Below are 15,646 nucleotides of genomic sequence, written 5' to 3'. Positions count from 1 at the left end.
CCTGAATTCTTTTTCTCTCCCGCCTGATGTGGTAGATGTAATTTTGTCTGCCAGACGTCATTCCACCAAATCTATCTATTCCTATAGGTGGTCTAAATTTGTACTCTGGTGTGGAGAGAAGTCAATTGATCCTTTGAGGGCTCGTTTATCTGACATTCTGCAGTTTGCCCTGCAAGGATTTGCTGTGGCTACTGTTAAGGGATACTTATCGGCTTTGTCTGCTTTCCTTTGCTTGCCGGATCAGCCGTCATTGTTCAAATCACCTATTGTTCTACGATTTCTGAAGGGCCTTACAAACAGATTTCCTCCTACTCCCTTTATTGTGCCTCAATGGGACTTAAACCTTGTCTTAACTTATCTTATGGGTTCTACCTTCGAGCCCTTACACAATTGTCCTTTGAGATTGTTGTCTTTTAAGACGGGTTTTCTCATTGCAATCACCTCGGCAAGGAGGGTAAGTGAGCTTCAAGCTCTAAGTTCAAAACCCCGGTTTTTGACCATTCATGCGGAAAGAATGGTACTCAGGACCAGGGCTGCATTTCTGCCTAAAGTGGTAACTCTCTTCCATCTGGGGCAGTCTATTACTCTCCCTACCTTCTATCCTCCCCCTCACCCTTCCAAGGAGGAGGAGAGACTTCACCGCTTGGACCCTAAGAGGGCGGTGAGCTTCTACCTTGACAGGACAAAAGACTTTCGAGTTGATGACCAGCTCTTCGTGGGCTTTGTTGGCTGCAGGAAAGGCAGAGCGGTGCACAAGCGCACCCTTTCCAGATGGATTGTCTTGTGCATCAAGATATGCTATTTTTTGGCTGGTAAGGAACCTCCAGAGGGTTTAAGAGCCCATTCCACTAGAGCTAAGTCTTCCACTTCTGCTTTGTCTAGGGGTGTTCCTGTGGAGGACATTTGTAGGGCAGCAACTTGGGCCTCCCTCCACAGTTTCGCAAAACATTATTGTTTAGACACTGAGGTGAGGAGGGACGGACATTTTGCTCGTTCCGCCCTTCAAGACTTTCTGGTATACAAGGGTGGACACCCTCCTCTGGGAGTGGGAACTGCTGTGGGAATCTATTCACAAGGTGAGGAATCCACTGGCAGATGTATCCATCAGAAGAACAAGTTACTTACCTTAGGTAACGCTTTTTCTGGTGGATACAATATCTGCCTGTGGATTCCTCACTGACCCACCCGCCTCCCCGTTGTCCACACTTGTATACCTTTAGTACATGATGGTGTTTCAAGATGTATTTGTTGCTGTCAAAGGCATTGTGTTGTTTCTCTTGCCTTTCTATTTATTATCCGCACTGTGTGTGTCGCTTTGTATATTATGTACTGTGTATATATTGCTGTCAGTCCGTCCGTGTGCCTCGAAGGCACGGAAAAAAGGGCGGAACTGACGTCATCATGCCGACGAGGTCTTCTTATGGAGCCGGTGACGTCAGCGGAGTCACGAGCGGAGCCGTGTCTCTGTGACGTCGTCTTCGACCTCATCGGCGTGGACTGCTACAAAAGTTTCCGAATGTTGCTGGCGCAGGGGATATTCACAAGGTGAGGAATCCACAGGCAGATACTGTATCCACCAGAAAAAGCGTTCATCTCGCCAATTTAGTAAAACAATAATCTCGCCAGCGCACTGCCTGAATGCGCACTCGCAGTCTGTTCAACGCTCTAGCTCTGGACGTCGCTGAAGGGTGTGGGGGCAGGGTTGTGGCAGTGAGTGACTGAGCGCGGAAATAGCGCAGCAGCTGTGTGCGCATGTCAATTTTTGGGCTAGTCATTTTGATGACTGGCCCGAACATGTGCACACGCACGGTAGTACCTTCCCTCCTCCCCTTAATAGCGACTCAGACAGTGACGAGGGACCCGAGGGCAGTTCTTCATACCGCAGCCCCCGGGTCTCAGTATGGGCAGGGAGTAACCCTGCTCTTAGCCAATCCTGGCGCAGTGGAGCTGCTAATGCAGCTCCAGGATTGGCTGAGAGTCTGACACCGCGCAGCCTGCAGTATGGTGCTGCGCGTGGGTGGTGGCACTGCCCAGTGCCGCACTTGTATGGCCAATCACACTGTGGCTTATGTGAAGCCATGCAGTAGTGATTGGCCATTTCCTCTACGCTGTCAGCATGTCACCGCGCCAGTGCAACACGAGTAAGTCACGAGTCATCCTACCTCACACAGACGGTATACCTCGTGCCGCCGGTGTGTGTCTGTACAGTACAGTCAGTCGAGTGAGTCTACTAGTACACTTCCCATCTTCCCATAACGTAAGTTTTTAACACAAACAGTGACTGTGCAGTGGCATGAATGATGTGAGTGTGTCAGGGGAAGTGAAAGCAAGGAAAATTGTCCGCGTATAAGCTTCCGTTTGGATATGAATTATTGAATTGCAAGAATCGTTTTTAAAAAACGAATGCTTCTCCAGTGGACCTTATTTTGATACCGCAGCACACCAGAGTCTTTTAGATTCCCTCATGAATGCCTGAGCCGGGGTGCAATTATTGGGCACAGCACAGCGGCGCTTCTCCTGGTGGAGATTATCTGCCTTGAATCATATGGGCCCTTTCGAGGGAAAAGAAGTTTGGCACCCTGTTGGTAAGGAGACCATGCGCATCAGCGAGTCCTCCTGCTCCGAGAAAAGTTGAGTATCTGAAAGAGACATGTTAATGATAGATTCCTTACCTTAGAATATTCCCCAGGCGTCAGTCTGTATCCGGAACATTTTCTGCTTAACAGTACCCCTGCACGTAGGTGGCGCCGTGCGGCTCCGCGCCCGTCACTGGCATTGTGCGCGCCGGGATGACGTCTCGGAGGCTACTTAGGCGCCACCCATGCACACAGACATCAGTTCTTTCTTTTTCCACGCAGAAAGCGCAGATCCGGATTGAGCACGTACCTCGATCATTTTTTGACCACTTTTTTGTCTCCTTCTCTTGTCTACTGGTGCACGTATAGATGCTCGGCTTTAAGTCTTGCGGGTCGTGCCACCGTAATATGTCGGTTGGGGGCCCCTGTGATGTCTGCCTCTACTGCCTGGAGAACAACCACGACTCCCGGGATTGTCGGGACTGCCGTGCCATTGCCCCGAAGGCATTACGGGAGCGGTGCCGGAAGTTGCTGGAGGTCTAGCACTCCTCTCACCGCCACTCCGGGTCTAGGGGCCGTTCGCGGGACCGCTCGCAGGACCACAGCCGTCGCTCCTCGGACTCTAAGTCTTCACCTTCAGATTCTGGTAAGCGACGCCATAAGAAGAAGTCGAAGAAGCGGGTTCGCTCTCCGACGTCCCCCCCCCGTCGCTCCCCGGAGGCGGATGTGGGGGACAGGGGTTCCGCCTCTGTGGCTCCTCTGGAGCCTGGGAGTCCCACGCCCTACCCGCTATACCCGGGTCCGTCGGCGACTCCCGAACAGCGGCAAGAGTTTCTTGCTGTCTTGGACTGACTGTTTAGGCCTTGGGCTCCCGCCGGCACGCAGGCGGGCCCCGTGTCCAGATCCTGTTGACCCGGCGGCACCAGCCCCGGAGCCACTGGATCCAACGCCCGTGGCTCCGGCCCCGGCGCCACATGGTGCAACGCCACTGGCTCCGGCGCTGCCCTTTGCTCCGGCCCCTCCGCCACAGGCGCCGCACTGGGTGCTGTTTATCTCACCCCTGCCTCGGTTCTCGGACCATTTCATACCGACCTGGGATCCTCATTGGGATGCGGCTCCGGTCCTGCCCCCACCGGCGCCGCTCCCGGCTCCGCTGGCCCCCTCTCCGGCTCCGGTCCTGCCGCCGCGACCGGCTCCTTCTACCCCGGAGCCGGATGATGACTGGAACGGCTCCGAGGACCCCCTTGCGCGGCAGTGTGACTGCTAGCAGGATTTGGGTGGATGACCTTCAAGATGTGGGTGAACTTGATGTGTCTTCTGACCCGGGGTTTGCCTCGCCTCTGCCTACTATGGAGGAGGGCGCTTCCTACACTATGGTGCTGCATCGAGCCGCGGAGACTCTCCACCTCAACCTCCCTACGGTGGCCCTTAAGACCAACCTCCTTACGGTGGGGCTCCAGACGGCGTCTACGTCGTCGGAGCCGCTGCTCTCTTTCAATGAGGCCCTTACCGAAGTCCTCTTGGGTACTTGGTTGCGGCCGGCCTCGGGGGCGCCGGTGGATAAGAACGTCGCTAGGCGTCATCGCCCGGTGCCTGGTGATCCCGCCTTCTTGACAACTCACCCCACGCCTGAAAGCCTGGTCATTCAGGCCTCGACATCACAGAGTGACTTTCCCTCGGCTCCGCCGGATAAGGACTCTAAGAGTCTGGACCAGTATGGCAAGAGGTTGTTCTCAGCCAGTTTGGGGTTGAGATCGGTTAATACCGCCTGCTTATTGGGCCGTTACTCCCACGCAGTGTGGGATTAGGTGGCGGAGGTTCTGCCTCAGTGCTCTGAGGAGGTCCAGGCTGTCCTTTCCCAAGCAATTGCGGAGGGCAAGGATGCGGCGAAGTTTGCCATCAGGTGTGGTTTGGACACCGCTGATTCGTTGGGCAGGGCGATTTCCACGACGGTTGTTTTCCACTGGCTTCTCACCCGATGTCCAGAGCTCGCTCATGGACATGCCCTTCGATGGCTCCGGCTTCTTTGGTGATAAGGCTGATAATGCCCTGGAGCGCCTTAGACTCTCGTGCCACGGCCAAGTCTTTGGGTCTTTCCTCGAAAAACCCTGCCACGACAGGGTTTCGTTCCTTTCGTGGCCAGGGCAGGGGTACTCGGGCATGCTGTTCCAGCAAGCCTGTGCAGAACCAGCCTCAGTGAGGCCGCGGACGTGGTTTCCGCAGGGATGGGTCTGGTAACCAGCGTGCGGGGCAGTCCACTTCCACCCCCGCTGCTTCCGCCTCGAAACCTTCCTAATCCGAGCTTCAGGGGGCACGGGTTCACCTCCACCACTGGCGCGAGATTACGTCGGACAAGTGGGTGCTGCAGATAATCTGCCAAGGTTACTTGCTCCCCTTTCTGTCCTCCCCTCCAGCCATGCCACCTCGGTACCACTGCATGTCGGGGGATCATTTGGCTCTTCTCCGTCAGGAAGTCACAGCCCTCCTGGCCAAGGGTGCCATCGAGTACGTTCCTGATCAGGAAGTAGGGAGTGGTTGCTATTCCCACTACTTTCTGGTCCCCAAGAAGGACAAGGGGGGCCTGCTCCCCATCTTGGACCTCCGGAAACGTCAATCGCTTCCTCCGGAAGGAGAAGTTCAAGATGCTGACTCTGGCTCAGGTCCTGTCTGCCCTGGACCCTGAAGACTGAATGGTAGCGTTGGACTTGCAGGACGCTTATTTTCACATTCCTGTCCTGCCGGCCCACCGGTAGGCGAGGAGCATTTTCAGTTTGCCGTGCTCCCTTTCGGCCTTACCAGTGCCCCTCGGGTGTTCACGAAGGTGATGGTGGTGGTCGTAGCTCATCTGCGCAGGTCAGGGGTGCCAGTCTTCCCCTACCTCGACGACTGGCTGTTGAAGGCAGGTTCGCCCCAGGCAGTTGTCTCCCACCTCCAGACTATGGCCAACCTCCTGCATCTGCTGGGGTTCTCCATCAATGTGCCGAAGGCGCACTGGAGTCCCTCTCAGAAGCTCCCTTTCATCGGAGCAGTTCTGGATTCGACGCTGTTTCGGGTTTATCCTCCCGAACAGCGAGTCCGGGATATTCAGGCTATGGTTCCGCTCTTTCAGCCTCTATCCCGGGTTTGTCAGGATGACCCTCCGGCTTCTGGGCCTGATGGCCTCCTGCTGATACCGCATGCCAGATGGCATATGCGGGCTCTACAGTGGGACCTGAAGTTCCAGTGGGCGCAGCATCAGTGCAACCTGTCCGATCATGTCCAGATCTCGGAGGGCACTGCACGGCAATTGCAGTGGTGCCTCACGAATCACGATTGGGTCCATGGCAGATCCCTCTCCCTTCCCCAACCGGAGCACACAGTAGTGACTGATGCGTCCCTCCTGGGTTGGGGAGGCCACATGGGAGAGGCAGAGATCAGAGCCCTCTGGTCTCCGGCGGAGTCCCGGCTCCATATCAACCTTCTGGAGCTGCGGGCGATCCGGCTTGCACCGAAGGCATTCCTTCCCTCTGTCCTGGGAAGTGTAGTGTAGGTGTTTACGGACAACACCACCACCATGTGGTATTGCAACAAACAGGGCGGGGTGGGGTCGTGGACCCTATGTCAGGAGGCTCTGCGCCTCTGGACGTGGCTGGGACATCAAGGCATTACCTTGGTTGTTCAACACCAGGCAGGTGTTATTCTTGTGGCTCCGGACTGGTCTAGAAGAGTATGGTATCCCGAGCTACTCAGTATGAGCATCGATCCCCCCCGATCCATCTGCCTTTTCGCGAGGATCTTCTGTCGCTGCAGCAGGGGACGGTCCTCCACCCGAACCTGTCCAGTCTCCGCCTCCTTGCATGGAGATTGAGCGGCAACAGTTGACACTTTTCGATCTTCCTCCCGAAGTCTGTGATGTCATCCTGGCAGCCAGGCGTCCCTCCACTAAAAGGGCGTACGGCTGTAGGTGAAACAGATTTGTGTCATGGTGCACAGCTAAGACTGTGGATCCCCTTTCTGCCCCTCTTTCTGAGGTTCTTCTGTTCCTTCTCTCTTTGGCCCAGCAGGGCTCTGCTCTGGGCACTCTTAAAGGTTATCTTTCGGCCATCTCTGCCTTTCTACGGCTTCCAGATCAGCCTTCTCTTTTTAAGTCCCCGATTGTTAACCGTTTTCTTAAGGGCATTATGCATACGTTCCCACCTGTGCCCTTCATAATGCCTCAGTGGTACTTGAATCTTGTCTTGACTTTTTTGATGTGCGCTCCCTTTGAGCCCCTTCATAACTGTCCCTTACGTCTTCTTACTGTCAAGACGGCTTTCCTGGTAGCTATCACCTCTGCCAGGAGAGTGAGTGAGCTCCAGGCTCTTTTTTCCAAACCTCCTTTCCTTTCTGTTCATACGGACAAGGTGGTTCTGAGGACACGTCCTCCTTTCTTGCCAAAGGTTGTCACGCCCTTCCACATCGGGCAGACCATCACTTTGCCCACCTTTTTTCCGCCTCCGCATCCTTCAAGGGAAGAGGAGCGGCTCCACCGTCTGGACCCAAAACATCCACTCGCATTCTATCTGCAGCGTACACAGCAGTTCCGGGTGGATGATCAGCTCTTTGTTGACTACGTGGGCGCCAAAAGAGGTTGGGCGGTGCACAAACGGACCATCTTCCGGTGGGTCGTTCTTTGCATCAAAGCCTGTTACTCCTTGGCCAAGAAGGAGCCTCCTGTGGGACTGCGTGCCCATTCGACCAGGGCAACTGCAGCCACTACTGCCTTGGGACGTGGTGTCCCCTTGCAAGATATTTGTCAGGCAGCTACTTGGGCCTCGCTGCACACGTTTAACAAGCACTACTGCCTTGACAGTCAGGTCCGGAGAGACGGCTTCTTTGGCCGTTCTGTGCTGTGTGACTTTCTGGTGTTATCTTGTTCACAGACCCACCACCGGGGTTGGTATTGCTGGGGTACCTATTTTAAGGTAGGGAATCTATCACTAACGTGTCTCTTTCAGATGCACAAGTTACTACTTGTGTAACGATATATCTGTAAGAAACATTAGTTAGTGATAAATTCCTTACCGCCCCACCCATCCTCCCCGTTCTACGAACTGATTCCTAGGGTTAAGGTCATCCCCATTTAAGGCCCTAGTTTTATGCACCAAAGGTCAGTTTCTCACATGACTGCGTTTTGGCGGGGAAAATTGTGTACAGAACTGACGTCCGCACGCTTGGCGTGGCGCCTAAGTAGCCTCCGTGATGTCATCCCGGTGTGCGCGACGCACGGCGCCACCTACTGGCTCGCAGGGCTACTGCTAAGCAGAAAACTTTCCGGATCCAGACTGACGCCTGGGGAATATTCTAAGGTAAGGAATCTATCACTAACTAATGTCTCTTACAGCTATATCGTTACACAAGTATTAACTTGTGCGTTTGGGCCTTTGTAGCCCTCCAGGAAACCCAAGAAATGGATGCTATTGTGGCGCGAGTGCCCCTCCCTCCTCATCCTCGGCCTTGGCCTGCAGCGTCTGCACCTCGGCCTGTCAAGCCTTTATCTGTTCTTGCATGGCCCTCAGCGACGACCTGGGCCATGTGAGAGAGGACTCTGTAAGTTTGGCATGGTCAGCCGTCAACAATCCGGTCCAGAGACGCTTGAATCGTCCCCAGCTGTGTCTCCTATATAGTCTCGAACTCCTGGATAGCCTGCAGGATTTTATCAAACATCCCTGTATGTTTCTCCAGTTTATTTCTTTCCAGTTGGCAAATTGGGTCTGCCTGCGTCGGGGTGGCCACCAGCATGTCCATGATGGATTTCTGGGGCAAATATTTCGAAGACTTGGGGGTGAAACCATGCCCTCACCGTCACCAGCCACGGAATCTCAACCGATGCACAACCGGCAGCTCAGCTCTCCATTCACATGAGTAGCAGGCATGAGTGCACGCAATGGTGCTGAATCGTGCTGGCCCTGAGGGCATGGTGGGAGGAGGGGTTTGGGAGGAGGTGGGAGATTTTAGTAAATCAAGGCAGGAATGAGGGATATCTATCACCTGACACACATTGGTTTTTCACAAGGGTAAGAAGTTTTCGTGAGAATTTTGGCCGATGGACAAATAGAAATGCATTCAAAGAAAGATGCGTGTCCAATCTTCTGCTGGCATCTTGAGACACACTGGGCCGCAGAGCGCTGGAGAAGGTGCACCCCATTGAGCTACTCCATACACGGGCAATCTCTTAAGAGGAAGGCAGCTTCAGTGCATAGATTTTCAAAGCACGATGCAATATATTTCGTTGTTTAAGTGGTCCCTTTTCCTTAGCAAGCAGGCCTGTTTTTTCACCATTTCTTTTGCAAAGTAATACCTCTTGTTGCCCTTGGTGATTGTGTTTTAAGGCAGCTACAGACAATTATTGTAATTTAGCAGAGGGCCACACACATGAGGAGGCTGCATGCAAGAAAACAGAGTCAAGAACCCTCTACTATTTACAGAGAGAATAGTGGTCCTCCTCCAGTGTGGAGCAAAATTGTGCCACTAGTATACAACACACTTCCAGCGTTCTCTGATGAGATGCTGGGGGCTAAGGTGCCCTCCCTTTGTGCTCCTCTTAACAGTTTTCCTCGGGCCGCATTTCCTGAGCTCTTTCTGGTCTCTTTGGGGGTGCTGAAGGTCGGTTTTGGGGGGCCCACACGGACACTTGTCACTCCAAAAAAGACAGCTCTCGGGGATTACAGCTCTGTTGCACCAGTGGATCAAACACTGCGAGGTATAAAAATAGCAGTGCAGTGGCGATTTCTTAGCAGTCTGTGTTTATACTGAATAAGCAGCTACCTATGTTATATGACATCTCTTTATTAATGTATTAACTGCACTTTCACAATTGCTTTATTAACCTTCCTGCTTTCTCAAATTTGCTTGAAAATGCACAATTTTTCCACTCTTTTTTTCAAAATTTTCTCGGGGGGGAGGACCCCCCCCAAACTCCCTTAGGTTGTTCGTGCTCGCTCGCTACGGTGCAGTATGCCAATCATTTTACACCTCACCACTTTCAAATGTCACCGTCCGCCACTGAATGTTAGCTCTTAACCTTGTTTTAATCGAAGTGCATGTTGTTTTGTCTTGGTTTATTTGCTTAGGTTTGTTTTACTTAACTAAAACGGCATCTCCTTCATCGAAATCTACTGCTGGTGTCTTGTTTATTTTCTCATGTTTTTATGACCTTTTCCAGGGCACCTTGTTTGGATTCTCAGTTGGTCAATACGTTTATTGCACCTACTTAATTCATACATTATTATTATCAGCACGTTTAAATTACCCACCACACATTCAATTAATTTGCCGACGGCACCTTGGTAATGATAACATATTTTAATAAACACAACTGTAATCCTTTTATCCGCCTTCAAAAGGAAAGGCAGGCACACATTTGCTTCTCCTTTGTTTTCTTTCTTTTTTCCCGTAATTTGTTTGTATTTTGTTCTGTTTATTTTGTTCTTTCTTTCTCGTGCTTCACTTCTTCACTCATACCAGTGCAGCAGGTACATTAACTGACTGAGCTATACGACATTGAGGCAAACATTGTTTATAGGCGGATTAAAATGTAAATGAAGCTGATCTAAACAAGACAGACACCTACAGGGCAACCCTAACGTGCATGTGAAAGTCTGGGTTCGGCCAGGAGAAAGGGTAATGCTCTTTGTGGTGCAAGATGTCCACGTGGCCACAGCACGAGGGAGCCTAGGTGGCTCCAAGTCACAGGGACAGAACTTTTCCGTTCCTGGACTTTGCTTTTACATATCAGTGCATTTTGGGAGTTGTATTCTTGGTTCATTTTAATTGATTTATTTGAACCAACACACCTGGTAATGATATGTAAAAGCAAAGTCCAGGAATAGAGAAATTATGCTTCACTGACATTGCATCATCTTGTCACCATATGCAAGTCTCTAAAAGTTACTAATTAAACAAAGCACAGTCGCTTTCTCCCTTTTTGATGCTAGCTGGTGGCTGAGATTGGTGTCCCTGCCTCACCCGCTTCTTATACTATAAAGAAAGACTTGCAAACTTGCCTGTTTAGGGGCCGCATTACATGTTGTGCGCGATGTTTGTGCAAAACAGTAATTGCAGGCATTGACATAGCCAATAGATCTCGCCTTTGGGACCTTATAAATGTTTAGCCATGCAACAGTTGATGTTGTTGCAGCAAGGATATTGTGCTGCATAACTAAATACTTATAAGGTACCAAAAGCGAGACTTATTGGCTATGCCAATACTTGTTCCCATATGTGGTCTTCTATTGTTTAACAGTAACTCCATTCTGGTAGGTTGCCTATTAGTCCTCTTTGAACCAGGCCTCCTTGGGAGTGCTACTCTCTTAGGAATGGTTTACCTCTGACTTCGCATCATGCTCAAATACTCATTGAATCCCAGATTAATAGCATTCCTCCCATAAATGGACAGTCGTATTGATGAAATGCTTTCTCTTATGAATCTCTTGGGGTTTGATGATTCACTGACTGTATTAGGGTTGCCTTGTTTTACTGGGTATCGCGTTGCACTATCGAATTTTATTTACAGTACACTATTCATGTCTCAGTACTCAGTTTATGCTTTATAATAAAAACTTGACCAAATAAAATAAATAGCCATCACTTTTGGGACTGAATTTAACTGCTTTAATCTTTCTTCAGTGATGTTGTCCTGTGATCCCAGTACAAATGTTGTATTGCTAGAGGATGCCGCAGCCGTTCTTGGAGTGATCATAGCTGCATCTTGCATGGGATTGACATCACTCACAGGTAAACCTGCACAGCATACCTTTAAAAGCCTGTACCATTATGCTTACATTTCTGTTTCATTCTGCTTCTTTCCTATTAGCTTGTTGGAAACGATCTGCTAGTCGGAGACCCAAACTTTGCATTGTAGGTGTGCGCATGGCTGTTTCCTAAACCGTGGTCCCTATTTTATCACTCCGCTTCAATTTTTCTCTTTGATAAGAATTATTTGTGGTATCATTATTGTATTTGTGATGTTGTGTTGCACACTATAGCCCCATGGGGTCTTTACAGTGTAAAAGTGAATCATAACGCTGACTATTGAGGGAGTAAACAGTTTTCATCACTCGACATGTATGATGGTTTTAAATTACTGTGAAGACGTTTTTGAAGAGCATCCCAAAACTTAAATCGCTTCTTTTGGTCTTAGGGACCATAAGACTCATAACAGTGACTGAGTATAAGTTCCAACTGAATTTAGTACATGAATGTGCATGCCAGGATGGCTGGCTGGGGTTAGTATATTGCCATATGCACCAAGCATAAGCCTTAGTATTTGATTCGCTCCTAGACTGTGTCTGTTGTAATGTCTACATTTACTTTTAGCAAGGTGCTTTGTAGTCCAGATTAATTTAATTGAAGTAATTACTCAAGAGGAGACTAAAGAATTCATTAAGGTTCAAGACAGTGTTCTTAGTGGCCATTATTTCAGCTCATTGTGTGCACGAGCTTTCAACCCTTTCTGTTAGTTCACCCATTCATGTGTTTCTTCCTAGGCAAGCAGGTGCTGAGAACTAAGGCTGTTTTCCTGCCAATAGTGGTGTCCCCATTCTATCTGGAGCAATCCATCACAGTAGCAACATTCGTTGCACCTACACATCTTTCTAAGAAAGAACGACTGCACTGGCTGGACCCTAGAGGAGTCACCAGTTTCAACATTGAACGCATGAAAGACATTAGATAGGAGGACCAGCTCTTCATTGGGTATACTGGCTGTAAAATGGGTAAAGTTGTTCCGAAACGGATAATCTCGAGATGGATTATCCTTTGTAATAAAATGAGTTACGCATTGGCTAATAAAGAACCACATGAGGGAATCAACGCTTATCCCCCCAGAACCAAATCTTCCACAGCAGCCTTAGCTGAAGGTGTGCCTGTGGCAGACAAATGCAGGCAGCTACGTGATCACCTGTCCATGCCTATGCAAGACGGTCATTTTACCTGTTTTGTGCTCCAAGATTTCTTAGTCTTTCAAACTGTCAGCCCTTCTTTCATCTCCTCTTGACTTTCAAATCATAAAATCTGCAGTTCATTTCCAACTTATTTTGAAGAGAGTTATTGCCTTGAAAAATCTAGTTCTTGAGTTACCAGGACTAGCCGTATTGGTCATTTTTTACCTTTCAGCTGCATAGGACCCTTTCTCTCAACCCATTTTCGGAACTCATCTTTCAGAAGCTGAGGTCAGAGTTAATTGTTTGCAATGGATTACCTCATTTCTTACAGATCGAGGTCAAGCTGTAGTGCATTTATCTTGTTTCCCTGTCTTCTATCAAGTTCATTGTGGGTTCCTCAGTGTTCTGCAATCAACTTTTTTCAATTTACATACAACATCGTTCTCACATATCATAAGAAAATATGTTTGCGTGCCATGTAGACCGCACCCCGTTTATCTTACAAATTCAACACTCTCTGACGATCACTGAGCTTTAGACGATCTTTCAGAACTGTTTGAAAGACTTTGCCTGTTGATTGTTAAAAATTCTAACTCCAATAAAACATAGACCATAATTTTGTCTGTTAAGATCCAAATCTTGGAGGCAACCATTAACTGGAGATCCCCCAGTATCTGGAGTCAGACAGGTAATTTAGGAATTATCTTTGACCATCACTTGTGCTGATGGGCTGTGATAACACCATTTTGTGTTTATATCTTAAGGGTTTGGAAGAAGATCTATATTAATTGTGCTGCAAAACGATCACATAGGCATGTATATCTTCAAGACTGGATTACGTTAATAGGATGCATCTTGGCTGCTTAAAAATATGTTTACATAGGTTTTGCTGTAATAATTGAGGTATGACTGGTTGGTGATAGCCCCCTGAAATTGTTTAACTTGTCGCTTTACTTTGGTACTCTAATATGTTCTTGGTCTTTCACAATATCTCATGCAAGTTTGCTGGAAAATGTCAGTTTATTGAGTTCTTAGTCTGCTGTACAGATAACCCATTTCTAGCATCTCTACTCTTGTCCTTGACTCCCTCTATGCAAACCTATCCTTCACTAAGCACTCTATATCTGCCAAAGACTTTTGGCAAATACAGACCCTGGCCTATCGGAGTTGGGAGGAGGGTGGGAGACAGAGAAATTGATCCTCTAGCCTCCTAGTTGTCTTCTGCATTGACACAGTTTAGGAGGGGGATATTCCTTTTTAGTTACAGACAAGTTACGGATATCTCAAACTACCACGCTTTTCGCAAGGACCTTAAAATGATGATGTTCATAATTTCGGCACTCCACTGAATAAGCATGCTTGTTATAAATGATCTCCCAGCAGGTGTACTCCTGCAGGCAGGTTTGTCAGGTTGAGCTGTCTACCTGTTTTTGTAAAACAATTTTGTTTTGCTTGTGCTACTGGCAGATCATTCCAAAACCATGTGCAACACAATATTCCTTTCCCTTTCTCTGAACGCTCTCATTTCTTTGGTGTTATGTTTTTTCTTTTTAAAGCTTTCTTATAATACATTCTGTGAGTCCTTATTACCAAGAAAATACTATGTCTTCTGTAATGCATTCTCTCTAATCAGCTCCTCTGTGCCAAATGTCATACCACCAGTTTAGAAATCACTAAAATAACGTAAACTCTTGTATTTTTGGCAGCTGTCTGGTGGACGTAGTGTCAAAAGGGGTGATAATTCGTAGGGCACAGTGCAATGCAGTAGAGATTTCACATAACCTACTAGAGATATTCTGGCTGTTTCAATATGCAAAGACCAACGTTTTTCAAAGTCAGAGATCACATGTTAGAAATATCAATTTGAGTGGAGGTAGTCGATGTAATTATTATGAAAAATTGGAAAGCCAGAATTATATATTCTCGAGCAAGTCAAATGTGAAAATTGAGGTTATGAGTTGATATTTATACAAGATCTAAGTTTCGTTGTAGGTTACAGTGATATAACCCAGGAAATTAAAGTTTTCTTGAAGTTGAAATTACATGTAATTATCTCAGTGAACCAATCTGCATGGACAAAATTTACTTTATAAAATTGTTTAGGCAAAAAGGCTCATACAGCATGTTCAACTGGCATTGGTAACCCCCTCTGTGATTACATTCTACAGGTAATCCATATTATGACTGCTTGGGTTCATTAGGCGTTGGAACACTGTTAGGAGCAGTATCTGCATTCCTCATTTACACTAACACTGAAGCACTGATAGGAAGGTCCATCCAACCTGAACAATTACAGAGATTGACTGAGCTACTGGAAAGTGATCCTGCAGTGAGGTAAATAGAGGGAACAAAATATATATTTTAAATGCTCTAAAATGTTTAGTCTGATATGAAGAATTTTTAAGGCTTCCATCTGTATAATGATAGTTTTTCATTTTGTTGTGCTAAGGCGTATGGTTGTCCATAATTCTACACGTTTAAGTTAACCCGAACTATTAAGGAATTGTCAAACTCTAAGTGAAGTTAAAGGTAGTAAGTACCTCAATATTAACTTGGTATTAATTAGCAATTGCGCATAATCCATGACCTCGCACAATAGAACGTGTTGCACTCTTATGAATTTGTTTTAGATGTTAATGTGTTGGATTTATATTTACATTAGTTTTTTCAAAATTGTTTTTGAAGAAATGAAGCTGTTATATAGCTTGAGATCTAAAGAACCCACTAAAAATAGATTAGAAATGTAGCTCGCAGTCAGTAATACATACGTGGAAACCTATTGCCTTACCTCACCCATTATACTCTAGACTAGAACAAATTACTGTTGCACGCTCTAGCCCTGGAGTAGTAGCTATTTTTCATGACAGTGTTTGAGCATATACCACTGGGCCTTTGTTTTCTTTAAACATGTTAGACTTGGCCCTCTCTGCAGGGTCACCTCTAAACGTTTTTGCGTTCACCCCTCCTGCTACGCTGATTTAGTTTTTGTTGGCTTTAGGGCTCTGTTAACTTTACCACTGTTAGCCAGTGCTAAAGTGCTTGTGTTCTCTATCCGTAAACCATGGTAAAATGTGCCTACATCTGATTGGCATATTTAATATACTTATAAGTTTTCAGTATATGGTACTACGTGGTATCCAGGCCCTATAAATTAAATGCTGCTAGTAA

General features: G+C 47.9%; 1 protein-coding gene across 4 annotated transcripts in view; it reads left to right on the top strand.

Annotated features, from left to right (window-relative positions):
- SLC30A9 (solute carrier family 30 member 9) overlaps positions 1-15,646 on the top strand; it is an 800,207-nt gene that overhangs the window by 470,627 nt on the left and 313,934 nt on the right. For all 4 annotated transcript variants that reach the window (XR_014978192.1, XR_014978191.1, XM_085642175.1 and 1 more), the window contains exons 14-15: positions 11,223-11,330; positions 14,647-14,812. Coding sequence is in view for 2 of the 4 variants with exons in the window: in XM_085642175.1 (XP_085498301.1) it covers positions 11,223-11,330; positions 14,647-14,812 (274 nt within the window). In the remaining 2 variants the exon portion in view is untranslated. The remainder of the gene's footprint in view (positions 1-11,222; positions 11,331-14,646; positions 14,813-15,646) is intronic.

The sequence above is a fragment of the Triturus cristatus genome, chromosome 2_2 (assembly GCF_964204655.1).
Source record: "Triturus cristatus chromosome 2_2, aTriCri1.1, whole genome shotgun sequence".
In the NCBI taxonomy this organism is placed as follows: domain Eukaryota; kingdom Metazoa; phylum Chordata; class Amphibia; order Caudata; family Salamandridae; genus Triturus; species Triturus cristatus.
This window is presented reverse-complemented; position numbering and strand designations above follow the sequence as displayed.